General features: G+C 47.4%; 1 protein-coding gene across 7 annotated transcripts in view; it reads right to left on the bottom strand.

Moving 5' to 3' along the window:
- The window catches only part of PTPRU (protein tyrosine phosphatase receptor type U), an 86,953-nt gene that overhangs the window by 37,114 nt on the left and 22,567 nt on the right, over window positions 1–27,272 (bottom strand). For all 7 annotated transcript variants that reach the window (XM_053576589.1, XM_053576590.1, XM_053576591.1 and 4 more), the window contains exons 6-14: window positions 27,072–27,246; window positions 26,228–26,521; window positions 13,232–13,540; window positions 9,703–9,812; window positions 9,165–9,366; window positions 8,717–8,819; window positions 5,395–5,668; window positions 4,627–4,663; window positions 3,692–3,830 (exon numbers count right to left, since the gene is read on the bottom strand). In XM_053576589.1, coding sequence (XP_053432564.1) covers window positions 3,692–3,830; window positions 4,627–4,663; window positions 5,395–5,668; window positions 8,717–8,819; window positions 9,165–9,366; window positions 9,703–9,812; window positions 13,232–13,540; window positions 26,228–26,521; window positions 27,072–27,246 — 1,643 coding nt within the window. The remainder of the gene's footprint in view (window positions 1–3,691; window positions 3,831–4,626; window positions 4,664–5,394; window positions 5,669–8,716; window positions 8,820–9,164; window positions 9,367–9,702; window positions 9,813–13,231; window positions 13,541–26,227; window positions 26,522–27,071; window positions 27,247–27,272) is intronic.

Genomic DNA, 27,272 nt, shown 5'->3' with positions numbered 1-27,272 from the left:
CCTTGACCAGGACCCCCAGCAAATGGCCTTCCACAAGAAATCCTGTGGATCAAGGACAGGAGAGAGGACTGAGGTCCAGCAAGTGCAGGGAATTGACTCAAGGTCACACAGCACATCTCCATCCAAGGGAGAGAGGGGAGGGTCAGGGCCCTGAGGCTGGTCACAAAGTCCTCAAAGGGAAGTAGAAATGGGGAGTCGAGATGGCTGAAGGGATGTGACATTATTCATTCATCTGGTCTCAGCTAAAATGTTAGGGCCCTTCAAAAGGGCCTTCCCTGACCTTTCTCAATAACTACCAGCTACATTAAATACCCTGTGTTCTCTGCCTCCGCCACAACCTTGTTCTTTTTCAAAATTTGTATTTATCCCATCTGTTTGTGCTTTTTCTAATTTAATGTCAGGAAATCCACTAGAAAAAAAGTACAAGAGGAAAGGGTCTCTTTTTTGCCCACCATTAGACCCACAAGGCTCAGCACATTATAATCTCTCAATAAATATTTCACTGAATTGAGTAATCAATCAATGAGTGAAAAATAAATGAAAGAACTTCACCTCCATGAGCTTCTATTTCCTTCTCTAAAAGAATGAAGTTAATAATAATCCCCCCCCATAGGGACTGCTGTGAGTTTCCAGCAACAGGAAGCCACGTGCTTGGCAGGTGCCAACATGCAGCTCCTTCCTGCCTCCCTGTGCCTGCGGAGCAGCTCCACTTGGGCTAGATCATGGGGACACACAGCCAACAAGGCAGAACTTCCTGGAGGTCTTAATCCAGCAGGGAAGACAAACATTGAGCAATGTGAATGGGTGGACGAGAAGTAAACGAAAAAGGGGGGTTGGGGGCATAAAATACCGCAAAGGAGAAAGGTAGGGAGTGGGGATCTCTGGAAGCAGAACCAGGGGTTCTGGCCTGGCCTGGGGACACCACCCTCCCTCTGGGCCTTGGAATTCCCCTATGGCAGGGGCATCCAGTGTGACTGTCCACATGAGCAGGGCAGGATGGAGAATCTGAAACCTCCTCCTAGCTGGCCCCTGTTTCCCATAACCTCCCCTCCAACCTCCTCCTGCCTTCAACAAGGCTCAACAAAGGGTGGTAACTGTCCTCCTTAGCAACCTCCGTTGCCAGTTACAATCACACCCCAAGTTGATCTGAGCACCCCCATCCCTGCCAGAGCTGCTCCATCCTCCCCACAATGCAGACTGGGAGAGCCCTGGGGGCACAGTGGCCCTGAAGGCCAAGGTAGGATCCAGAGGGATCGGTGAGGTGCTACAGAGTGGTACTGAGCCTCTTTTGGAAAAAGAAAGGAGGTGTAGGGGGCACGGTGGGAGGGGCCTAGAGGCATCTGGGATAGCCTGGATTTATGGAGCGGCAACTACGTAATGCGTGGTTTCCTAGCGAGGTCCTGACAGCGTTTCTGATCCACCCTCTCCTGGGCCCAGCACTCTCCCTACAGGGGTGGGTGACACCCCAACTCTGCCAATCTACTTGAGGGTTGATTTCTAAGTCCTCAAATACTACCTGAAACCACCTAAAATCTGACCTCTCCTTTACAGCCCCCTCCAGCTCCAGCTCCACCCCCACTGAGAACCACCTCTCAGGCTCCCTGCAGGGACTTGCCACTTTGGGGGCATCTGCTGTGCACCTGAATCAGTGAGGCCTTTACACAGGTAGTGAGGTCTAAGTTCAAATCAGACCCTGCCACTGATCAACACGAGACATGGGCAAGGTGTTTTCATTACCATTACAGTATCTATAAAAAAGGAGTCAGCCTATTTTGTGGGTCAGGATCTGAGAAGAAAATGTTTTCTGACATACCCCAAGTTATAGAACAGTGCTTGGCATGCAGTAGGCACTCAATAACTAATGCAATAATGGACGATATGTGTAGAGCTCCTGACACAGAATAATTACTTATGAAATGACGGTTTAAAATATTCTCTCTCAAAAAAAGAAAAACAAAAACAGAGAAAAGAAAAGAAACAAAATACTCGCTCAGCCGACAATGGTGGCTTACATCCCTAATTCCAACACTTTGGGAGGCCAAGGCAGAAGGATCACTTGAGACCAGCCTCGGCAACATAGAGAGACTTCCAACTCTAAAAAAAATAAGAGGTGGCGCCTGTGGCTCAGTGAGTAGGGTACCAGCCCCATATGCTAAGGGTGGCCAGTTCAAACCCGGCCAAACTGCAACAACAGAAAAAATAGCCAGGCGTTGTGGCGGGTGCCTATACTCCCAGTTACTCAGGAGGCTGAGGCAAGAGAATTGCCTAAGCCCAAGAGCTGGAGGTTGCTGTGAGCTGTGGTGCCACGGCACTCTACCAAGGGCAATAAAGTGAGACTCTGTCTCTAGAAAAAATAAATAAATAAATAAATAAAAATAAAAATTTTTTTTAAAAATAAGAAAAACTACCCAGGTGTGGTGGCGCACACCTGTAGTCTCAGCTACTCAGGAGGCCACAGCAGGAGGATTGCTTGAGGACAGGAGTTTGAGGCTATAGTAAATCATAATTGCCCTACAAAACTCCAGCCTGGTCAAATGAACAAGACTTAGCTCTAAAAAATAAAATAAAATATTCTCTCATAAAGCTGTGCAGGTCCTAGGGAACAGAAATATCAGAGCCTAATGCCCTGGATAAGCCATCTCACCATAGCCCCCACTCTGGGCACACCAGACCCCTAATCTCTCTTTCCTGGTGATGCCTGGCCTCAATCAAGGTGCCCCTAGCCAGCTCGCTCTCATCTTCTTGGATCCTACTTATCTGCTCCCAGCAGCCTCGAGATCCAGTGCCAACTTACCCACCTGTGCCCAGCGTGGCAGCCACAGGGGCTCCAGAAGCCAGAGCCCAGGCAGGGAGGGGCAGAGGTAGCTCTGCCCCTGGCTTGCTGGGTGACCTTGGGCAGGTCCCTTTTAGATCTCAGCATCCTTTACTTAGTTAAGGTGCTTGGACCACAATGTCCTGGGCTGTCTATTAGGAATAAGGTGAGGGTAGGCCGGCAGGTAGAGGGGTCTCAGAAGCCCCCATCTTGCCTCCAACCAGAGCTGCTGCTCAACTGTCATCTGCACCATGTACTAGGATCCCAGGGGAGGAATTTTGGGCATTTTGAAGACAAGTTCTTTTCCTTTAAAAAGATTCGAAAAACCAAAGTCTAGATGGCCTTGAACTACCTAGCAGCTCTCATGTTCTGGGGTTCTGAACCTCTACAATTCTAAAGTCTGAGATTCTTAGAATCCCAAATCCTAGATTTTTCTGAAACTGCAAGATTCTAAGCTATGGATTCTAAGCTGTATTAGGATTCATCTGACACTCCACAAAACACACTGGGAAACACGTGATGTGATGTGCAAACATAAAGCTGGACCTTTGAGATCTGAGGAATAATAGGTACAGGAAGGGGGTTTTCTCTAGTCACAGGAGTAGGAGGGCTTCTCGGGGATCTACAGTAACAGGGCCCAGAACACACTAAGCCCAGGAGAGAGTGAGGCCCAGAAAGAGCCATGGTTCAGGGCCCTGGTTTAAAGAGGAGTGAGCACCACCCTGCTCAAGATCAGATGCAGATCCGATGCCCAGGCTGGCAGCCATCCACACATGACCAGGTAGCTGCCCCACCAACCCCTAGCCAACCCTTCTTGGTGCTCACCAGGCTTCTAAGGGGCAGGAGCCACTGGTGGGCCAGGGCACCAGCCTCACTCACCCTTTGCGGATGATGACAATGATGGCCCCCAGGAGGAGTATGAGGACAGCAAGGCCCCCTGCACAGATGCCCAGAATAAGCCCCATCTCCTCTGATCTCTGGGACACCTCCAGGGGCCGCTTGCTTTCCTTGCAGGCAGCTGGGAGAACAAAGCAGGGCAAAGGATTACAGGGGAGACAGGGACCACCAAGCGCCTCCTGAAGGGGTCTGTGGCCCAAAGGACAAACTGGGCTGCACAAACACATGTCCAAAATATAACTACCCCTCATGCACATGTGTGCTGCCTCTCCATCAGATCTCCCTGCTCACCATGCCCCATACCTCCCACACTTCTATGTCAGAGTCATCACTTACACTGCTCCCCTGTCAGAAATAGGTGTCCTCTCCTTTCCACTTTCCCAAATCCTCCCCAGCGCTCAGTGGAAAGGAAGGGAGAACACCTGAGGCTTTCAGACCCACCCTCTTGCCTTCCTGGGATGTGACAGGGAGAAAGAATTATGAGCCTCGGTATAGCTAGGCCATCTCAGCACAGGAAACCAACCCCAGCTGCTGTCTGCAACAGGGGCAATCCCTGCTCCACAGGGTCCCTGCTGACCCCGCCACAGGAAAGGGGAGCAGATACAGAACCCCCAGAACCTGCACTCAGTAACCAGCATCCCCAAAGCCCAACTGTGATGGGTCCCTCCACAGGCCTATCCCACGTCCCTACAAGCCTCTTCTGTGATGGCCGGAGAGCTGGAGATGGTGGGCCCTGCTGCCAGCCTGGGAGAAGGAGCCCTTGAGGTGGGGCACATAGGGGTCGAGAAGAGAAGCCCTCCCAGATGCCAGGCCTGTCCAGTTGCCTTCCCCTGCCCCAGGTCCTCATGATCCACCTCACCAGAGCTGGACAGGTAAGAAATCTGCCACTGAAGCATAAAAAACCCAGTGGGACTTACCTTTCCTGGCGATGCGGATGCAATTCAGCCGAGTCTCCTGGAGGCACAGATGGGGGTCTCAGGGCAGCTGAAGCCTGACCTCACCCTCCCCAGGGCAGGAACTTCAGGCAGTGTTTCTTTGACCTGATCAGGGCTTTATCTGGTACAGAGTATAGCTGAGGACGCCCACCCAGCAGGAGGGCCCGGACCCAACCCAGGGGAAAGAATTGGGGGTCTCAGAAATGAGGGCATGACCCAGGTCTGGAGATGGGTTAGGAAGAAGCCAGGGAAGGAGAGGCGCCGGAGGGAGGAGCGTGGAGGACAGGGGCGGACTTCAGGGAGGAGTGAGATGGACTCCTCTGGGAAAAGGTGCCAGAGATAGAAGGCAGGGCCTCAGGACTGGAGTCTCCCTAGATAGGAGCCTAGGAAAGAGGTCTCAAGAAGAGGACAGAACCTGGGGTCAGGAGGGGCGGCTATGGGAGGGCAGGGTTGTGGGAGGGGCTGAACAGTGGGGGTGGGTTATGGAAAGGCGGGGCTGTTGGATGGGGGGTCATGGGAGGGCAAGGCATTGGGAGAGGTCAGGTTATAGGAGAAGTAAAGCCATGGGAAGGCGGGGCCTGGGAGAAGCTGGCTTATAGGAAGGAGTCTCGCAGTGGGAGGGTGGGGCTGTGGGAGGGGCAGCGATATGGGAGGAGTGAGGCATAGGGGTCCCCAGTCACTGGGGGTTACCCCACCCCAAGGTGTCCCCACCCTCAGCCACTCCCACCACAACCCTAGCCAGTCCCTCACCCCCTTCAGGTGGCTTGTTGCCTGGAAGTAAATGAGGTAGGCTTTCCTGGGCTCAAGTGGTGGGTTCCAGAAGCCTCGATATGTCTGATTGTCACCCACAGTGAAGGGCATGGCCTCAGGCAGACTGCTGGCCACCAATTCAGCCCCGAAGTAATGCACCAAGCCTCGGGCCAGCGCCGCCTCAAAGGTCAGTGGCACAGGGAAGCAGTCCTGGCCACCTGGCTCCCGACGCAGCCGCCTGGGCCGCTCCTCCTCCACAATCACCTGGTACACACTGGGAAGGAGGGAAGAGTGCAGGTGATCACAGGAGATCAGAGGACAGGAGGGCTTTGGGCTCAAGCCCACCTAAGGACTAATCTCCACTCTGCCCCTAACCAACTTAGCAAGTCACTTAACCTCTCTGGGCCTCAGTTCCCTTCTCTACAAAATGGGAGTGATCACAGGACTATTCCATGAGGTAGATGTGAAGAACAAGCAAGTTCAGCAAGCAGCCAGTGCGTGTCAGCTGCTATTCCTGTTACTAAGCAAGGCTGAGAGAACTGTGGGCCTGTTGTTCAGTGGAATCAAGCCAGGAGGCCCCACTCTGCCTCTTCAATGAGTCCTGTGTGCAACACAAGACCTCGGAAACCAAAGCCACAGCTCCCTTTAGCATCAACAAACTACAAGGTTACCAAATTCATTCATTCATTCATTCACTCAAAAAGAGTTTACTGAGCTCAGCTGATGAGCCTTGGACACCTGGAACTGACTTCTAGTGGGAGAGACAGTCACTTAGCAAATAAGGACACGCCTCGTGGCTTGGTGCCTATAGCACAGTGGTTACAGTGGCGCCAGCCACATAAACCAAGGGTGGCAGGTTTGAACCCAGCCCGAGCCAGCTAATTGCTAATTGACTGCAACAAAAAAATAGCAGGGCATTGTGGCATAGTCTCAGCTACTTGGGAGGCTGAGGCAAGAGAATCACTTAAGCCCAAGAGTTGAAGGTTGCTGTGAGCTGTGACGCCGCAGCACTCTACCAAGGGCAACGTAGTAAGACTCTATCTAAAATAAAAAGACACACCTCACACCACATCTTTATCATCCTCTCAACCCCGAGGCAGCCTCTGGTCTGCAAATTGGAACCCCATTTCCTCCGGGGTTCTCTGATTGCTCCTCTGATTTGTGTTCCAAATACTAATTTGTCTGTATTTCTGTTTATTTTGTCACTTTACTGAACAAGCTTTTGCTGTGAATTCCTCCAAATCCTCTGTGGAACAAAGCCAAGAATAAACACGTGAAGGCTGACAAATTTAAATATTTCCAGTCACAGCCTCAGTCACGTCTCAGTGTGTGACATGCTATACTGACAGCCTCTTCTCTGAGAAGCCAAAATGCCTTTTCCTTACTCTCCAGATGTTTCTTTTCAGGTTCCAAGTTGCGGGGAATCATTTTAGAGTGTTGGTCACCAGCCCATTCCCTGTCACTAGCCCATTATAAACACAGTCCAATCCCCTCTCAGCCTCCATTTCTCCAGGCTGAGATCAGGCCTCTCCCTACCCTGAACCCCTAGAGATAACAATTATAACATTAGAAATTAACAAAGTATATCTTAATCTAGAACAAGGCTCAGGAAGGTAGAAACATGACCAGGGTCAGACAGCCATCCTGTTCTCCCACCATGTCCCACCCTGTCCCCATTCAGCTTTGTCATCATCATCCCTGAGGGACCCTGATTAGTGCTTCTCACAAGACCCCTCAAGAGGACAAGGGTCTCCCAAATCCTCCCAGATCCAGCTGCCCTAGGGCCCTGTGGCTGCAGCAAAGGCAAGATGCCCCGCAGATGTCCTGACTTTTTCCTGAGGCTCAAGGGAAGCAGCCCAGGACAGAATTTGCAGTGGTAAACAGTGGGGAGACAAAGCAGAAGAGAAAGGGGGGGAGACGAAATGGGGGCGGGGAGGTGAGGGACTGCCAAGGGCACCAGGGCAACCCGCTACTTTCTGAGGGGGGCTGAGTAGGACCCTCACACCCTCACCCACCCAAAGGCTGTCACCTTCTCCCTGTGCATGTACCTTTGTGCAAGGAAGGGATAGATCAGAGAAGCAGGAAGGCCCTCTGACTTCTAGAAAAGGTACAGGCTTTGCAGACAGACCTGGGTTCCATATCCTACCTCTATCACTTACTAGGTGTGTGGCCTCGGGGGCAGGTGGTTTAGGCTCTCTGAGTCAGTTTCCTGATGCATAAAATGAGGGTTATAATGTTCACTCCACGAGGATAAAATGACTTCATGCAGATCAAGCCCCAAGCAGTGTGTGCACACACTTGCATAAGAACCCTCACACTCTCAAACACACTCATCTTTTCCACACACCTCTCACACCTTTATACCACACATCAAACACACTTCATATGTATTTGGGTGGGGGGGACAGAGTCTCAAGCTGTTGCTCAAGCTCTACCCTGGGTAGAGTGCCATGGTCTCATAGTCCTCCCCAACCTCCAACTCTTGGGCTTAAGCGATTCTCTTTCCTCAGCCTCCCAAGTAGCTGGAAATACAGGCGCTGGCCACAATGCCCAGATATTTTTGTTGTTGTTGCAGTTGTCGTTGTTTCAGCTGGCCCGGGCCAGGTTCAAACCTGCAGCCTTGATGTATGTGGCCAGTACCCTACCCACTGAGCTATGGGTGCCGCCACATCATATGTCTTTATCACAAAAGCAACCCCCACTCACATCCCACACATACACCCAACACAGACACACACCATCTTGTCTCCAGCACTGGGGCAGCACCTGTGGCTCAAAGGAGTAGGGCGCCAGCCCCATATGCCAGAGGTGGCGGGTTCAAACCCAGCCCTGGCCAAAAAAAAAAAAATTTGTCTCCAGCACCTTCTTCTCCCCAGCAGAGACAGCCACCGAGGAGTCAGCAGCCCCAGCTTCCTCTAGGGAGGAGGCAGATAAGCCAAGCTTCTGGCCACTCCACAGAGACAGCCCTACCTGGCCAGCTGCCCCAGCCGTCTAGAAAGCCCATCCCTGTATCTCCAGGAAAAGTATTGGAAAGAAATAAGGCCCCAGTTTCACTTCTCTGAGGTGTCTGAGGGAGGGCCCTCTAGAGAGGCCTGGACAATCCTCTCTCCAGCTGGGACACTATCCAGAGACCTCATGACAGTCACCATGTGAGACCCATGGCCTCAGAGGGGAGTGACTCCAGGCTTCCTGCCTATCCAGGACCATAGATTATCCCCTTCAAGACAGTCCCTGTGAGGGACACGGAGAAAGGACAAGGATGAGCTGGCCTGGGTGAGGGATCTGGCTCTGGCCTCCCGCCCCTCCACCCAGGATTTCCCACCTGATGGGTGCACCGCGGCCCTGTGCCGGCCTCAGCAACACGGTGATGGTGTCCTCTGACTCGCCCAGGGGTGACGGCATGTCAGCATAATCAAAGCTCGGAGCTGAGGATAAGGGACAGGGATGTGAGCATGGAGCTTGGCCACTAAACCAGGAAGGGCAGGCCTCCAGCCTCCTTGACCAGTGTCCTCAGATCTCTTCCCCTTCAGCCTCTTTGCTGGCCCCTGGCCTTGGACACTGACCCCAACTTGAACCCTGTGATTCCACTGACCATAGTCTCCCGACCTCTCTGACTTAATCCTCCCTGACCCGACTCCAACACTTCAATGGATCTCAGCAGGAGACCCCTGTAACCACTCCTAGGTGCCCCCTGCTCCCCTTCTGCCCACAGAAGCCTGGGATTCTGAGCCATCTCCAAAGAGGCCAGGCCAGGGTTGGGCAGGGCTCACCTGATATGTTGGTGGTGATCTCAGTGAGCGCTGCCTGGCCAAAGCCTTTGCTCGTGCGGGCCCGCACGGAGAACAGGTAGGTGGTGCCTGGGTGCAGGTTGGAGAAGACATGGTAGGTCTCGTTTCGGAGCTTGGAGATGGTACGTCGTGGGCCCGGCACGTTCACCGCCGGGTCTGACGACTCGATGCTCTGGTAGCTGATCTGGGGGCAGGATGGGCAGGCAGGCACCAGGATGGGGCAGAGCATCACTGCCTGCCCACCAGAGCAGCCTCCCACCCACCATGTGCCAGGGAAGCCAGGGATGAGGCAGGGCAAAGCTGGGCCAAGCTTCTGGACACCTTCACCTCTCCCTTCTGCCTTCAGGACCCCCTTCCCCATAACCCACAGGGCACCAACCCTGGCCATAGTTGAAGGTACTGTGACAATCACCTGTCCTCACCATGCGCCTCCCTCTCTATGCTACTACAGCAGAAGAAAAGAAGACCAGCCTCTCACCTTCCACCCGGGGCTCCCACTGTAATAGCGTCTCACACCCACCTCATACTGAGTGATGAGGCCATTCGGTTCCTGGGGCTCCTCCCACTTGAGGAAGATCATGTCCTCCAGTGGAGTGAACGTCAGGGACTCAGCTGCAATTCCACCAGGCACTGCAAGAGAAAGGTGGCAGGTAGCTGAGCATTGTGGCGGGTGCCTGTAGTCCCAGCTACTGGGAGATTTAGGCAACAGAATCACTTAAGCGTTTGAGTTTGAGGTTGCTGTGAGCTGTGATGCCATAGCACTCTACTGAGGGTGACAGAGTGAGACCCTGTCTTAAAAAAAAGAAAGAAAGAAAAGAAAAGAAAGGCGGCAGGGGCAGAGGAACATGGGCTTGGCACCAGATACCTGGATTCAAACTCTAGCCTTGCCACTTCCTATGTGGTTCAGTTGGACTACTCAACCTCCCTGAGCCTCGGTTTCCTCATCTGTGAAATGGGGCTGACATAATCCCTCCCTAACCAGTACTAAATGATGTAATGCATTTAAATCCCCAAAGCAAACACCAGCAATTTCATATGGTTCAACCTATTACTCAGTACTCAAACAAGGGGAGATGGCATTTTCATCATTGTGTAGGTTGCAGTCAACAGAGAAAAATGTTTGAAGACTCCCATTTTGCTCCAGTTGGGTAGCTTTCAGAAAATAGAGACATCTGCCAGAGAAATGAACCTAACAACTGCGTTAGGGTCTCTGAATTACAGGTAGAGATGTTTCCTTGTCAAAAAAAAATTTAGTGACATAAACTACAGATGTTTTCTTGTCTAGAGAATTTCAGTGACATAAACTATAGATTCAACGTAGAAAATTTTAAATGAGCATGAAGAAAATTAATAGCACCTACAATTTTATCATCCAGGGGTAAAGACCATTAACGCTTTAGCATAAACACTTTCAGGCATAGTTTTGTTTTGTTTTTATTTTAATGTATACTCCCAAAAGCAAGTAGAGGAATTTCACCCAGGACAAGAATGGTCTTTGGGAAAACACCTTATAAAACATTGTGAGGAAGCTGAAGCCAGTATTCATAGGTGCCCCCTCTGCCCACAGAAGAAGCTGAGGTAACAATCAATGAGAGGGAAGCTGCTCTGTGTAAAACGATTTCTAAGGCAATACCACTATTCTATCCACCCATCCACCTACTCTGCTAGTGAGAGTGTAAATCGGTACAACCACTTTGGAAAACTGTCAGCCTGTACCTACTAAAAATGAACACATATCCTATAACCTAGAATTTCTACTCCTAGGCATATCTATACAAAATGTGTACTACCCACCAAGGGGAAAAAAATCTACAAGGATTTTATTTGCAGCTTTATTCCAAATGGCAAGAACCTGGAAACAACCTAAATGCCCAACAACAGTAAGTAGGGTAAATAAATGTGGCTTATTCCCATAATGGACTCTATGGCAATGAGAATGAAGTCTCTGGGACTGCACACACAATATGGCTGAGTCTCTCAAGCATGAAGTTGACAGAAGGAAGCCATTCATCCAAAGAATAGTCACTGTATGATTCTGTTTGTATAAAGTCCAAAACCAAGGAAAAATTAATCCATGGTGTTACAGGTCAGCAAAATGTTTACCCTCGGGAGGTAGTAACTGGGAGAGGATATTGGGGAGGAGGGCATTTCTGGGGTGCTAGAAATGTTATTTCTTGGTCTGGATATGGATTATCCCGACATATCCAGTTTATGTGAATTCATCAGGCTGACTGCTTAAGGCAGGCACATGATGAAAAGTAAAAGAACATTAAATAATGAGTAGTTAATGGAGGAGAAGGGAGGAGAAAAAATACCAAGCAACCCCAGTGAGGGCTGGCTCTATTGCTTAAAAATCAAGCAACATAATTCTAAATAGCATTTGAGTCAAAGAAGAAATCATAACAGACATCAAAAAATATTTTGTTTTATTGTTGTTGTTGTTGTTTGTTTGTTTGTTTGAGACAGAGCCTCAAGCTGTCTCCCTGGATAGAGTGCTGTGACATCACAGCTCACAGCAACCTCCAACTCCTGGGCTCAAGCAATTCTCCTGCCTCTGCCTCCCAAGTAGCTGGGATTATAGGCGCTGCCACAACGCCCGGCTATTTTTTGGTTGAAACCGTCACTGTTGTTTGGCAGGCCCAGGCTGTATTCAAACCCACCAGCTCAGGTGTATGTGGCTGGTGCCTTAGCCGCTTGAGCCACAGGGTGCCAAGCCATGTTGTTTGTGTGTGTTTTTTTTTGATACAGAGTCTCAAGCTTTTGCCTTGGGTAGAGTGCCATGGTGTCCTATCTCACAGCAACCTTCAACTCTTGGGCTCAAGAGATCCTCTTGCCTCAGTTTTTCTACTTTTAGTAGAGATGGGAGTCTCGCTTTTTTGCTCAAGCTGGTCTCAAATTCATGAGCTTAAGCTATCCGTCCACCTCAGCCTCCCAGAGTGCTAGTATTATAGGCATGAGCCACTGCACCCAGCCTCAAAAAATATTTTGAATCGAATGATAATAAAGATATGACACAGCAAAGCTCATATGCAGCTAAAGCAGGATTTAGAGGAAAATGTATAGATTTAAATACATATATTAGAAAAGAAGAATGGCTCAAAATTAATGATCTAAGAAACTTCCATCTCAAAAAGCTAAAAGAACAGCAAATCAAATGCAAAGAAAGTATAAAAAGGAAAAACAGAATAAAAAATAAATATACAATGAAAAAATCAACAAGTAAGCCAACAGTTGGCTCTTTGAAAAATAAATAAAATTGACATCACCCATAGCTCAGTGGGTAGGGCGCTGGCCACATACACCCAGGCTGGTGGGTTTGAACCCCGCCCAGGCCAGCCAAACAACAGTGACACTGCAACAAAAAAATAGCCGGGTGTTGTGGTGGGTGCCTGTAGTCCCAGCAACTTGGGAGGCTGAGGCAAGAGAATCGCTTAAGCCCATGAGTTGGAGGTTGCTGTGAGCTGTGACGCCACAGCATTCTACTGAGGACAACAAATGAGACTCTGTCTCAGAAAAAAAGAAAAATTATAAAATTTATACACCCTAGCAAGAGTGTACAAGAAAAAACAAAACGCAAATTACCAATATCAGAAATGAAAAGGGTGATATCACTATACATCATACACATATTAAATAAATATAATAAAAGAATATTATAAACAACTTTAAGTCAAGAAATTGAACAGTTTAAGTGAAACAAACCAATTCCTTAAAAAAAAAAAAAAAGAGTCCATCAAAACTGATACAAGGATAGAAAATCTGAATAGTCTAATATCTGTTTTAAAAATTAAAACTGTTATTTAATACCTTGTCACAAAGAAAACTCCAGGTCCAAATGGCTTCACCACTGAATTCCTCCTAACACTTAAGGAAGGAATTACCAAAATCTTCCAGAGAATAAATTATAGCTATCACAACTTTGTTGTTATGCAGATGGTTTAATCCTAAGCAAAGCAAAACAAAAAAATACCCTATACAATTTCAGCTTCAGACATGGGGTATTTATGGGAGGCACTGGGTGCCAGGGAAAGCGGAGCTGGGACTCTCACCATCCTCATCCGTCTGGAAGGCGACCTCCTTGCCCTCCTTTCGCCCCTCAGGGTTAGTGAGGACCAGCCGCACGTGAACATTCCGATAGGGCAGCAGGTTCTTGATGGTATAGCGGCTGGCACCCGGCTCCGTCTTCACGCACTCCCGGATGGTCTGGTTGTGGCTGCTGCCCGGAGTGTAGTGATAGCACAAGGACACAGTGTAGGTGTGGCAACGCGTCACGTTGTAGCCCAGCGGTTCCCACTGCAGAGTCAGCTGGCGGGCCTGGATCTCGGCAAATGCCAGGCCTTTGGGGGCCCTCATGGGTTCTAGGAAATCCCAGAAGTAGAGAGAAGGCGGAGGAAGTGAGAAGGGAAGAGAACCATGGAGAGAAAGTATCAGTCAGCCTGAAATCTTCCCTCTTTGGCCCTCAAGAGTTCAGAGACCATAGGGAATAAAAGTGTGTGCTCTGGCTTCAGACAGGCCTTATTTGAAGCCAGGCTCTGCAGCCTTGCTGCTGGCATCTACTGGCTTAATCACTTCGCTCTCTGAGCCTTAGTTTCTTCAACTGCTAAATGGAAAAATAATAGGTCTTGCCTGACAGGATCATTGTGAAGTTTAAGGTACAACATACAAAGCCCTGGTGACAAAATAGGCCCTCACAAATGTTAGCTATATCTTTGTTTTTTATTTCAGATTAAGATGAGGTTATAAATGATTAGATTACAATGTTTGTGTTGTTAGGTAAGGTCCCTATTGTAGTTACGCAGCTATGATTTTTTTTTAGAAATAGAGCCTTACTTTGTTGCCCTTGGTAGAGTGCTGTAGCATCACAGCTCACAGCAACTTCCAGCTCTTGGGCTTAGGCGATTCTCTTGTCTCAGCCTCCCAAGTAGCTGGGACTACAGGCACCTGCCACAATGCCCGGCTATTTTTTTGTTGCAATTTGGCCAGGGCCGGGTTCCAACCCACCACCCTGGGTATATGGGACCAGCGCCCTACTCACTGAGCCACAGGTGCCGCCCACAGCTATGATTATTTTTAATAGCACATTTCATCTCTCAATTCAAGACCATCCTGGACTATATAAGGCCAATCTGAATCACCTGTTGCTATACTTCCTTAATTTATTAATTGCAAAAAAAAAAAAAATTATTAATTCCAAGCTTATTCTAAAACAACTTACGGTACTACATATGATACAATGATAGATAGAAATCAGGAAGATGGGAGAAATGAAAGTCAAATGGTTAAATAAACCAGAGAATGATAGGGAAACAGAGACAGAAATGCGTGCCATCAGGGCATGCATGGGAGTCTAAAGATAAAGTGCAGATTCAGTGGTGGGTTCCCTGGCTGCCAGAGCAAAAAGGGAAATACAATCTGTTATATAATGATAACAGTAATAATGGCAGTTCACATTTCTTGGGGACTTTGGATGTGTCAGGCACCATTCCAGAGCCTTTAAAATGCTATATCTCATTTAATCCTTGCTATAATCCAGTGAGATAGTTGCTGTTATCAGCCCCGTCATACAGAAGTGGAAACAAAGGCACAAAGAGATCAACTTGCCGACAGTCACATAGACAGTAAGTGGTGAAGGAGCGAAACCTGGACAGGTTGGCTCCGGAATCCATGCTCTCAACCACCATTAACTACCCTGCCTCCCACTAAGGAATTCACTGTCAAATAAATAAATAAATAAATAAATCACACTTACACCTCAGGAGAGAGGGCCACCCCAAAGGGAGGGAGGAGCATGTTGTCACCCTTTACAGCATCTTGACGACTTCAGGAACTCATCCCCAGTTTATAAAATAAATAAGCAAACATGGCTTCTGAAGCAAAGCCAGGATGGAGCCCAGGGACTCGGCCCTCAGTCCTGCATCTGCACCGACCAGCTGTGTGATCTTAAGCAAATCTCTGGGTCTCGATTTCCACATGAGGAAAGGAGCCAACATTATTTCTAATGATCCTTTTCTCTCTTGCACCCTGATCCTCTGAAATGCAGTTACTCACAAGTCCCTGCAAAGTGTCCCCGGTCAGAGGACTCCAGGACTTTTTTATGAACAGGTGAGAAAGTACTGCTACAAAGCCTCTAAAAAGATTATGTATGACACCAGCACCATTTTTTGTATGATCAGTTTTCTCAGAATCTCCCTTATAACAAAGACACAAAGGGAAATTATGAGCCAGGGCTACTCCTAACTTGGGAGCACACAGGTAACTAGTTTTAGACACCAGCCCCAAGTACAGCACAATGCAAGTTTCTGTTTCCCCACAGGAGCTTCCCTTTCTTCCCTTGGACTACAGGTAAGTCATGTCTCCTGTCATATGTCAAGCTATCAGAGAGACAGTCAGCACTTGCCAGGAACACAGCCTGCCTCCTGATTGCTCCCTTCCCCCCATGAGCAGGGCCCACCCAAATCCCATCCCACAGGGACACTGAAGGCTGGCCGCCACTGCTCACTGCAACTTGAAGGCTGCGGGCTATAAACCCAGTCACCACTCTAAGATTTTCTCTCTCATTCCTAGCCTACAGAGATTTTCCTAATTTTTTTAATGTGGTTTTGTTTAAAGCCATTGTTCTTACATGTGCAGAGTGGAAAGGGAGATTTTTGTGTGCTCACTTACCACCTCGCTCAGAGGTCTCTCTTTATCCTCAACTCTCTGGCTCTGGTCCTGGCTGCCCTGCACATACTGTCCCAGGGTGTCTACAGGAGCCAAGGTAACCTGCCTTATTTGCACTAGTGAGAGTAGTCATGGTCCCTGCAGCTCTGCTCACACCATCCCCATCCCCTGGAATGCAGCCCTGCATTCCTCTCCATCCCTCCAGGCCTGGCAAAAGCACTCCGCTTCCTCTCCCTCCACTTTCTCTCCCTCCACTTCCTCTCCCTCCCGCAGCCTTTAGAGGAGGGCAGGAAAAGTTCAGTGTAACTGAGGACATGGACTGGGTGGAGACTCTGGCACACAGGACAGTAGGTGCCCCAGCTCAGCTCTAGGCAATTTGTTACCACACAGGACTACAGGCTTAGGGTTGCCAGAACCACCCATTTGTCAAGAGAAGCCAAAAATTCAGCTTTTTGCATGAAATCTCCAGATTTGTGAATACTGGCAACCTACTCAAGTTTCTTAAAGCCACCTTGCAGGACCAGGCACAGTGGCTTACACCTATAATCCCAGCACTTGCAGAGGCCACGGAGAGAGGATTGCCCGAGCCCAGGTATTTGTATTTCTTTACAGAAAATACAAAAATTAACCAGGTACAGTGGCACGTGCCTATACTTGCAGCTACTAGGGAGGCCGACCCGAAGGATCATGTGAGCCAGGAGTCTGAGGGTGCAGTGAGCTATGATCAGGTCACTGGACTCCAGGCTGGGTGACAGAGCTAGACGCTGTCTCAAAAAAACAAAAACAAACAAATGAACAAAACCCACCCCCTTGCAGGGCCCAAGACAGCAACTTCTGACTTAGAGGATGAAACCCCTAACTTCATACGTGGGCATCTCATTCTCCAACAGCTGTGCTGTCTCCCAGCTACACAGCTAGATTGAAGGGTCTCTGATAAGAAGACCCTTCTCTCTTCTCTCCCTCCCTACTCTGATCAAATCTGGCAGATCCAGGGAGCTCAAATAGTTTGTTGACTACAGACTGATACGTTGATTGAGGGGTGTGAATGCACGAGTCTCTCTGTTTCCAAAAACCATCTGGCTCCCAGACACTCTCTTCAGCTGCCAACACACACTGACAAAACAGAACTTAAGGACCTGAAAGTCCCATCCCTCTAAATTCCATAGGGCTGTAGGCCTATTCAGAGATCAGAGGTCAAATGTACTTCTTTAGCAAGGAGTGCAACAATTAACCCCTGTTGAATTAGGGCAAAACGTGTTGATTTTTATAAGGCTAATGAGGATATGATAACCCTGAAAAGTTCAGCTTTTTCTTGCAGAAAGAGCTTTGGACTGGGCATCTAATGGACACAAACCCATCTCTCCAACCCTCATTACTTCTGTTACTTCAAGCAAGTTACTCAACCCTCTAATTTGATAACAGGTTCTTCCACTAAAAAAAAAATGGAGATAGTAACGCCTCCTCTCAAGAGCAAGTGTGAAAGTTAATTGAGCTAAATCAAATCACCCAGCCTGTGGTAATTCATAAACACATGTACACTAACACAAGATGCTGGTGGCAGTGTAAATTAGTACAATCATTTTTTAAGTTACATATGTCAAAGCCCTTTCTTCAACCAATCCTATTTTCCTCAAGAAATAACTCAAGGGGAAAGGGGAGAGCCATAACCACTAAGTTTTTTGATGTAGTATTATTTATAATGATCTGGAAACAAATAGCCCAGCAACACTGGGACAATCAATGGACTTCTCCAGTTAACAAATATAATTATAAACAGCGTTAAGGCATGTAACAACACCAGGCAAATGAAGCTGCATCCAAATGCTTTCTACATCCCAATGAGAAGGGTATAAAACGCATGCTATGGGCATATGGGCAGAGATGCTAAGAAGGCAGAAAAATTAAAACAGCTGCTGGACTCGGATGGTGCGATCTACAGTGGCTATTTTTAAAAATGCCTTCTCCTTATGCTATACTATTGTTTTTACAGTAAATAATATAGTGCGAGGGGAGTTTCTTGGGGATGTTGGGGATGACAACACAGCTGGCCAACAGCAAAACAACTCCCAACTAAGTGGGGGTGGGGAGGGGACGAGACCCACAAAGAGGAGCATATAATTAGGAGGGGCAGGCAGAGGTGTGTGGAGGTGTCTGCCTAGCCCCTGCGCCAGCTTCCATCCTGGCCAGCCTATAAAGTGAAGAGCAGTGCCTAGCACAAAGTGGGCACTCAGCCCATGATGGCAGCAGTTGCTATCATGTTGTCATTCATTCCTATTAAAAACATCAGATTAGGCTGGGCACCAGTTCTCAGTAGTTAGGGCGCCGGCCACATACACCGGGGCTGGTGGGTTCAAACCCAGCCTGGCCCAGGCCTGCTTAAAAAAAAAAAAAAAAAGCCAGGCATTGTGGCAGGTGCCTATAATCCCAGCTACTAGGGAGGCTGAGGCAAGAGAATCTCTTAAGCCCAAGAGTTTGAGGTTGCTGTGAGCTGTAACGCCATGGCACTCCACCGTGGGTGACAAAGTGAGACTCTGTCTCAAAAAAAAAAAAGTTAAAATAAATAAAAACACCAGATTAGAAATCAGGAGATTCAACCTTTGGTTCAGGTTCTGCTATGGACTCACTGTATGGATTTGGGTAAGTGACCGAATCTTTAAGTCTCAGTTTGCTCATCTGTAAAATCATTGACAGCTCTCACCATGAAACCTGGATCTGATCACAGGCAAGTCCCTTCCTTTCTCTGGGTTTCAGTTTCCCTATCTGTACACTTAAGGGAACACAATACATTCTCTACGGATCCCTGAGTCTGATTCCTTTTATTCCAAGAGTAATGAAACCAGAACTGCCTTTGCAAAATTAAAAGTATCCTAATAGTCACAGTTATTGTTTATTGCTCACTACGTGTTAAGCACTGCAGTGCCTGTGCATTTAATGTATTTGCATGCAATTGCCTGCGTTTAACACAAAACGCTGGAAAGCCCCAAGGTTCAGGCTTCACAACTCCTTTCTCTTCCATCTACACTTGTTCCTCAAAAATCTAAGGACAAAATCAGGACTATTGACATTTTGGACTAGACCTAAGTAATTCCTTGTTGTTGGGGCTGTCTGTACATTGCAGGACGTTTAGCCACTTCCCTGGCCTCTGCTCCTTGGATTGCATTAGCAATCCACTGCCACCACCGAGTTTATACAACCAATATATCCCCAGACACTGCAAAATGTCTCCTGGGAGACAAAATTGCCCCTAGTTGAGAACTGTTAGCATAAAAGATCTCATCCAGTCTCAGGGCTTTAAATACCATCTCTACCATCTCTACACTGACAAGTTTCAAATTTATATCCACAGCCTGAACCTCTTCCCTGAACTCCACACTCATATATCCATCTGCCTGATGGATATCTCCACTTGCACTTGAACGTCTAATAGGTATCTCAAAATCAACATTTCCAACACAGAACTCCTGATCTATGACACCCCGTCGAACCAGCCCCTACCACAGTCTGCTCCTTCACAGTAAATGACAACTCGATCCTTCCAGTTGCTCAAGCAAAACACCTCAGAGCCATCCTTGGCGCCGTTCTAGTTCCCTCTCTCTCATCCCATATCTAATTTATCAGCAAATGCAGTCAGCTCTACCTTCAAAGTAAACCCAGAGTCTGACCACTTCTCACCACAGCCACTCCTTCCACTCCACTCCCAACTGCCACCATCCCTCAGCAGGATCACTGCAGTGGCCTCTTCACTGGTCTCCCCTAGGGCACCCTTGCCCTTCTAGAGTCTGTTCGCCACAAAAGGACCAGAGTGATCCTTTTAAACAAAAGCAGCTGAGGCTCACACCTGTTCTCCAAACCTGGCAAGGGCTTCCCAGCTCACACAGTGTGAAACAACTCTGAGTCCCACATCCCAGCTTGACTTCCTCCTCCTCTCCCTCTTTCTCCCCCTCAGTCAATAACCCAGTGACACTGGTCTCCTTCATGCTCCTCTCACATGCCAAGCACACTCCAGCCCTAGGCCTTTGCACTGGTCTGTCCGGAGGTGCCCCCTCCCCAAATAGCCCCCAACTCTCTCTGCATGGCTCCATCCCTCATCTCCTTCAGGTCTCTGTCCCTTCTCGGTAAGAGGGTCCCTTTTAAAAAACAACAACCTTCCAACCCCACTCCCTGCTTTAGTCTTTTACACAGCACTTATCACCATCTGACAAACTCTACAGTCATCCCCTGTGGGCATTGGTTCCAGAACCGCTGCATATAACCAAATCCTGCATACTGCAGTCCCACAGTAGGTCCTGCAGAACCCATGTATATGAAAAGTCAGTCCTCCATATACATGGGTTTCTCATCCTGCAAATATTATATTTTGGATCCACATTTGATTGAAAAACACTGCACATACCTGGAGCCTTGCAGTTCAAACCTAAGTTGCTCAAGGGTCAACTGTATATTTCACTAGTTTACTTATTAGTCATCTGTCTCCTCTTGCCAGAATGTAAGTTCCCTGAAAAATTCCAGGAGGAACTCGGGAGGCCTTTGCCTGTCTTAGTTACAGTCATTATCTCTAGCAACAACTACATAGTACCTGGCACATAATAGGAACTCAATAAACATGTGTTGAACGAATCCCCAAGTTAACCCTAGATGGTAAATATTTTTAATCCCATTTTATAAATCAAGGGGACTGAAGCTCAGAAAGGTTAAGTAATCTGACCTAGACCCCTTAGCTAGAAAGCAAATCCTATTGGAACACTTCAACCCATCAGCAAAGGGTCTCCCAAAGTACAGCATTAAACTGAATTTTAGATGACTCACAGATCAGCTTTTGAAAACACTTAAGTATACTGATTAGTGGCCTGGTGTAGTGGCTCACAGCTATAATCCTAGTTCTCTGGGAGGCCAAGGTGAGAGGATTGCCTGAGCTCAGCAGTTTGACACCAGCCTGAGCAAGATAAAGTTCCCATCTCTACTAAAAAACTAGAAAAATTAGCCAGGTGTTGTGGTAGACACATGTAGTCACAGCTACTCGGTAGGCTGAAGCTGGAGGATTCCTTGAACTCGGCACTCGGAGGTTGCTGTGAGCTAGGCTGATGCCATGGCATTCTAGCCTGGGGCAACAGAGTGAGACTCTGTTTCCCCCCACTCCAATATTTGTTGCTATTGATTAGCAACAAATAAATAGACCTTGACCTAAATCTCACACCTTACCCAAAACAGATCATAAATTTAAATGGAAAAAGGGTAAAAGGGTAAAACTATAACCCTTTTAGGGGAAAAAAAAAAAAAAACAGGAGAAAATCTGTGGGAGCTAGGAGTTGGCAAGGACTTCTTAGACTTGACACCGAAGCACAATTCATAAAAGATTAATTTTTTAAATTGACCATCATCAAAATTAATAATAGTTACTGCATGAAAGCCCATTATCAAGAGGATGAAAAGACAAGCTACACACTGGGAGAAAATATTTACAAACTATACAAGCAACAAAGGACTGACCTACAGTGTATAAAGAACTCCCCAAATTCCACAGCAATAAGATGAATAATCCAATTAGAAAATGGTCAAAGACACGGATGGACAACTCACTAAGAGGATATACAGATGGCCAATAGCACATGAAAAGATGTTCAACATCACTAGGCATTAAAGAAACGCAAACTAAGATCATAATGGAATATCACTACACGTCTTTCAGAAAGTCTAAAATAAAAAGATAGAGGCAACACCAAATGCTGGCAAGAAAGCAGAAAACTGGATCACTCATACATTGCTGGTGAGAATGTGAAACAATACAGCCAGCCACTCTGGCAGTTCCTGATAAAACTAAACATATAATTACCATACAACTCTTCAATTGCACTCTCAGGCGTTTATCCCAGAAAAATGAAAACACATTCCCGCAAAAACCTGTATATGAATGTTCACAGAAGCTTTGCCTGGAGTAGCCAAAAACTAAAACCAGTCCAGATGTCCTTCAATGAGTGAATGGTTAAACAAAACTCTGGAATTTCCACACCATGGAATACCACTCAACAATAAAATGGAATGAACTACTGATACATACAACGACTTGAATGAATCTCCAGGAAATTATGCTAATAAGAAAAAGGTCAATCCCAGGTGCCAAGATAATTCAAGGGGGAAAGCAAAGTCTTTTCAACAAATGGTGATGGTACAAGGAAAAGAATGAAGATGGGCCTCTTCCTCACACCGCATACAAAACTTAACTCAAAATGGAGCTAGGACCTAAAATTTAAGAACTAAATGTTATACTTTTATTTAAAACTCTTAGAGAAAAAAACATAAGGGTTAATCTTCATGATTTGGGATTAAGCGATTTGGTTTCTTTTTTTTTTTTTTGAGACAGAGCCTCAAACTGTCACCCTGGGTAGAGTGCCATGGCGTCTCAGCTCATAGCAACCTCCAACTCTTGGGCTTAAGTGATTCTCTTGCCTCAGCCTCCGAAGTAGTTGAGATTACAGGTGCCAAAACACCCGGGGAAAAGTCACATGTAACATTTGATAGCCTTTTTTTTTTTTTTTTTTTTTTTTTTTGCCATTTTTGGCCAGGGCTGGATTTGAACCCGCCACCTCCAGCATATGGGGCTAGCACTCTACCCCTTTGAGCCATAGGCGCCACTCACGATTTGGTTTCTTGAGTATGACATCATGACATCAAAAGCACAAACAACAAAAGCAAAAAACAGATAAACTGGGCTTCAAAATTGAAAACCTTGTGCTTCGACGGTTACCATCAAGAAAGAGAAAGGCAACCCACAGAAGAAGGAGAATATTCGCAACCACATTTGATGAGATTCTAGTATCCAAGGCAGGGCACGGTGGCTCCCGCCTGTAATCCCAGCACTATGGGAGGCAGAGGTGGGCGGATCGCTTGAGGTCACAAGTTCGAAACCAGCCTGAGCAAGAGTGAGACCCTGTCTCTAAAAAATAGCCAGGCATTGTGATGAGCACTGACAGTCCTAGCTACTCGGGAAGCTGAGGCAAGAGAATTGCTTGAGCCCAAGAGTTTGAGGTTGCTGTGAGCTATGACACCATAGCACTCAACCCTGGGGCGACAAAGTGAGACTCTGTCTCAAAGAAAAAAACAAAAGTCTAATATCCAGAATATATAAAGAACTCTTATAACTCAATAAGAAAGAAACAAATAACCCAACTTAAAATGAGTTATTTTTAAGGATCTAAATAGACATTTCTACAAAGATCTAGAAATGGCCAAAAACACATGAAAAAATGCTTATCATCATCAGCCATCAGGGAAATGCAATTCAAAATCACAATGAAATAATCATTTCACACCCACTAAAACAGTTATAATCAGAAGACAGAGATGTGCACAGCAGCTCACATGTAATCCCAACTACTACTTAGAAGGCTAAGGTGGGAGGAATGCTTTGAGGCCAGGAGTTTGAGGCTGCAGTGAGCCATGACGGTGCCACTCCACCCTGGGCGCCAGAGTGAGACCTCCATATCTAAAACTAATAAATAAATAATAAATAAGATAAAGTGCATCTCTTAAAAAAAAAGACATTGTTAAGCGTTGACAAGCGTGTAGAGAAATTGGAACGTTCATACACTGTTGGTAGGAATAGTAAAATGGTATCGCTGCTTTAGAAAACAGTCCAACGGGTTCTTCAAAGGTTAAACACAGAATTACCATATGCTATATATGGTATATACCCAAGAGAAATGAAAACATACGTTCACATGAAAACTTGTACACAAATATTCATAGCAATACTGTTCAGAGTAGCCAAAAAGTATAAAAACCCAAATTGGTAGAAATAAAATATGGTATATTTATACAGTGGGACATCATTTGGTACTAAAAAGGAATGGAGTAGTGATACTTGCTACAACATGGATACACCCTGACAACGTCATGCTAATTGAAGGAAGCCAATCACAGAAGACTACATAGTGTATGATTCCATTTATATGAAATGTCCATAGAGGCATATAGAGATAGAAAGTAAATGAATGGGGCGGCACCTGTGGCTCAAGGAGTAGGGCGCCGGCCCCATATACCAGGGGTGGAGGGTTCAAGCCCAGCCCCAGCCAAAAGCTACAAAAAAGAAAAGTAAACGAGCGGTTGCCTGGGGCTAGAGGTGTGAGGGTGAAAAGGAGATGCCTGCTACAGGACACAAGCTTTCCTTTTGGGGTGATGAAAATGTTCCAAAACTGATTGTGTTGATGATCACATAACTCTGTGAATATAGTAGCACCCCCTCTAATCACAGGGGATTTATTCAAAGACTCCCAGTAGTAAACCAAAGGAAATACCGAACACTGCATAAATAATGCTTTTTCCTACACACACGTATGCTAAAGTTTAATGTATAAATCAGGCACAGTGAGAGACTAACAACAACAATAATAATAAAATATAATAATTATAACAATATACTATGATTAAAGTTAGGTGAATGTGATGTCTCTCTCAAAATAGCTTTTTTTTCCTCTCAAAATATCTTAACATAATTTACTCACCTATTTTTTAGACCTTAGTTGACTATGGGTAACTAAAACCGCAGAAAGATAAACCACAAATAAGGCACTACCACTGTCTACTAAAGACCAATGAATTGTACACTTTAAAAATGAATAAATTGAATTACGTATGAATTCTATTGCAATAAGGCTATTACCCCCCAAAAAAGTCAATTTCAAAAGGTTATATACTCTATACAACATTTTCGAAATGAGAATATTTGAGAAATGAAGGACAGATTAGTGATTACCAAGGGCTGGGGGTGAAGGAAGAGAGGGACCACATGAAGGGTCTTTAAGGTAATTGAATTGTTAGGTATTTTGATTGCTGCAGTGAATATACAAACTTGTCCATGTAATAAACCATATAGAACTACACACACACATTCACACACAAACAAGTACAAGTGAAAAGGTGGAAGTGTGAGGAAGATCTATGGATTGCATTGACTGTGATATTACACTTTAGTTTTACAAAATGTTACTTTTGCAGGAAATAAGATGAAAATATATGGGAATTGCTCTGTATTTTTTCTTATGACTGCATGTGACTCTACACTTATCTCAATAAAAACTCCATTTGAAAAATTCTCTTTAGGGGCGGCGCCTGTGGCTCAAGGAGTAGGGCGCCGGTCCCATATGCCGGAGGTGGCGGGTTCAAACCCAGCCCCGGCCAAAAACCACAAAAAAAAAAAAATACATTAGGGCGGCGCCTGTGGCTCATTCTGTAAGGCGCTGGCCCCATATACCGAGGGTGGCGGGTTCAAACCCGGCCCCAGCCAAACTGCAACCAAAAAATAGCCGGGTGTTGTGGCGGGCGCCTGTAGTCCCAGCTACTTGGGAGGCTGAGGCAGGAGAATCGCTTGGGCACAGAAGTTGGAGGTTGCTGTGAGCTGTGTGAGGCCACAGCACTCTACCGAGGGTAATAAAGTGAGACTCTGTCTCTACAAAAAAAAAAAAAGAAAAATTCTCTTTAGCCAGGTGCAGTGGCTCACACGGGTATCCTAGCACTCTGTGGGTGGATTGCTGAGCTCAGGGGTTCAAGACCAGCCTGAGCAAAAGCGAGACCTGGTAACTACTAAAAAGAAAAAAAAAAACTGAGGCAAGAGGATTGCTTGAGCCAAAGAGTTGGAGGTTGCTGTGAGCTATGATGTCACAGCACTCTACTCAGGGCAACAGCTTGAGACTCTGTCTCAAAATAAAAAAAAAAAAAATTCTGTTTTGATTAAACAAAAAAGAGTCTCCTCAGATGCAGGTGTGTCATCACTCCTAATAGCTGCTTTACCTTTTTTAACAAGGAAAAGCAGGCTGGGCACAGGGTCTCATCCCTATCATTCCAGCACTTTGGGAAGAAGGGGTGGGAAGATTTTGTGAGGCCAGAAGTTCAAAGACTAGCCTTGGCAACGGACAGGAGAATCCAGTTAGAATTTATAAGACACTTTTAGATGATGGGGTTTAGCTGTTTTATTTTACAGATGATATAAGGCAGAATTAAAAACACAGGTCTGAAGCTGGCTAATCAAGGGTTCTAATCCCATCACAGACATTTACTAGCTGAGTGCTCTTGGGCCGAACACCTAACATTTCTGTACATCAGTCTCCTCCTCTGAAAAATGGATATGACAACAGTACCTACATCATGGTGCCACTGTAAATTTTACATCAATAATTCCATCTGTGTGATGTTCAGGTGTCTGACAAAGTATCAGCTATCATCTTTACCACAACAAGGGCTGAGGAAAATTCACAACGTTTTATAAAGTTTTAGAAGCACAGATCCAGGCCTTACCACCTCTCAGAACGTGCTCCTCTGCCCTTCCTTGCCCTGAGCCCACACCTGAGTGTCCAGACCAGGGGATGGGGCCAGGAGACGGAGGCCACACGCACCTGCGCACTTGGTGCGGCTGATGAGCGGTGGCCCGGGGCGCCCAGTGCCGCCATCTCCAGGGCGCGTGAGCAGCACGCTGATCTCATACTCGGTGTCGGGGTCGAGGTGCCACAGCTTATAGGTCTGCAGGCTGACGGCGTGCACCTCTGCCCACGGGCCACGCGACATACGGTACTCAATCTCCTTGCGCACGATGGGCCCGTCGCCGATGATGGAGTTGGTGTTGAGCTGAATGATGAGGTAGGTGGGGCCGGCCCGCAGCAGCTGTGGGGGCGCAATGGGCGTGGGGGGCTCTGCAAGCAGATTGGGGAGAGGCGGAGCTGACGGATGCTGCTGTGAGACCCTAGCCCCCAACTGTGTCCCACCACATGCACCTGTGCCCAACTGGCCAAGAGTCTTCCCTGTCCTCCCAGACCCCTCCTTCTGCTAACAAGCCCTCCACCAAACGGGACCAGACCCACTCTCCCACGTCCACGAAACCTCTAGGCCCTAAGGGGTACCAGGCTCTTAAAGTTGAACCCATCCTCACCCCCACAGGCCCCACCCTCTCCCTCAGGCCCCTCCAAAGCCCCCAGGAGACTTCACCTCCCGGAGCTGTCCATCTGCCAACCAGGGTGAACGCGGGGGCCACAAGGCCAGTCCCTGCCTTGCCAGGCTCTCACCTTGACCCTGTACTCAAAGCCTGCGGCTGACCCTGCCCCCTCTGCAGGCCCCGCCCATTGGGTCAGACTCATCCAAGGTGAGACACTGCCCCCTCCACAGGCCCACCCTGGTCAGACCCCAGCCCCCATCACACCCTGCAGGCCCTCGGCCCTGGGAGGGTGTGGACGTCCTTGCGCTGACCCTTGACAATGAGCTCAGCGAAGTTGGAGACGCCCGCGCCGCGCGGGGCCTGGGATACGCAGCGGTACAGGTCCTGCTCCGCACGGCCCACGGCAACCAACGGGAAAGTGGCCAGGAAGCGCCTGTGGCTGATGTGCCGGACGCTGACTGCGGGCACCAGGGCCCCGCTCTGCCGCTGGGAGTAAAAAGAGGTGACAAGAT

This window comes from Nycticebus coucang, chromosome 22 (assembly GCF_027406575.1).
Source record: "Nycticebus coucang isolate mNycCou1 chromosome 22, mNycCou1.pri, whole genome shotgun sequence".
NCBI classification, from domain to species: Eukaryota; Metazoa; Chordata; class Mammalia; order Primates; family Lorisidae; genus Nycticebus; species Nycticebus coucang.
Note: the sequence above shows the minus strand (reverse complement) of the source record. Positions and strands in the feature narration are given on the sequence as shown.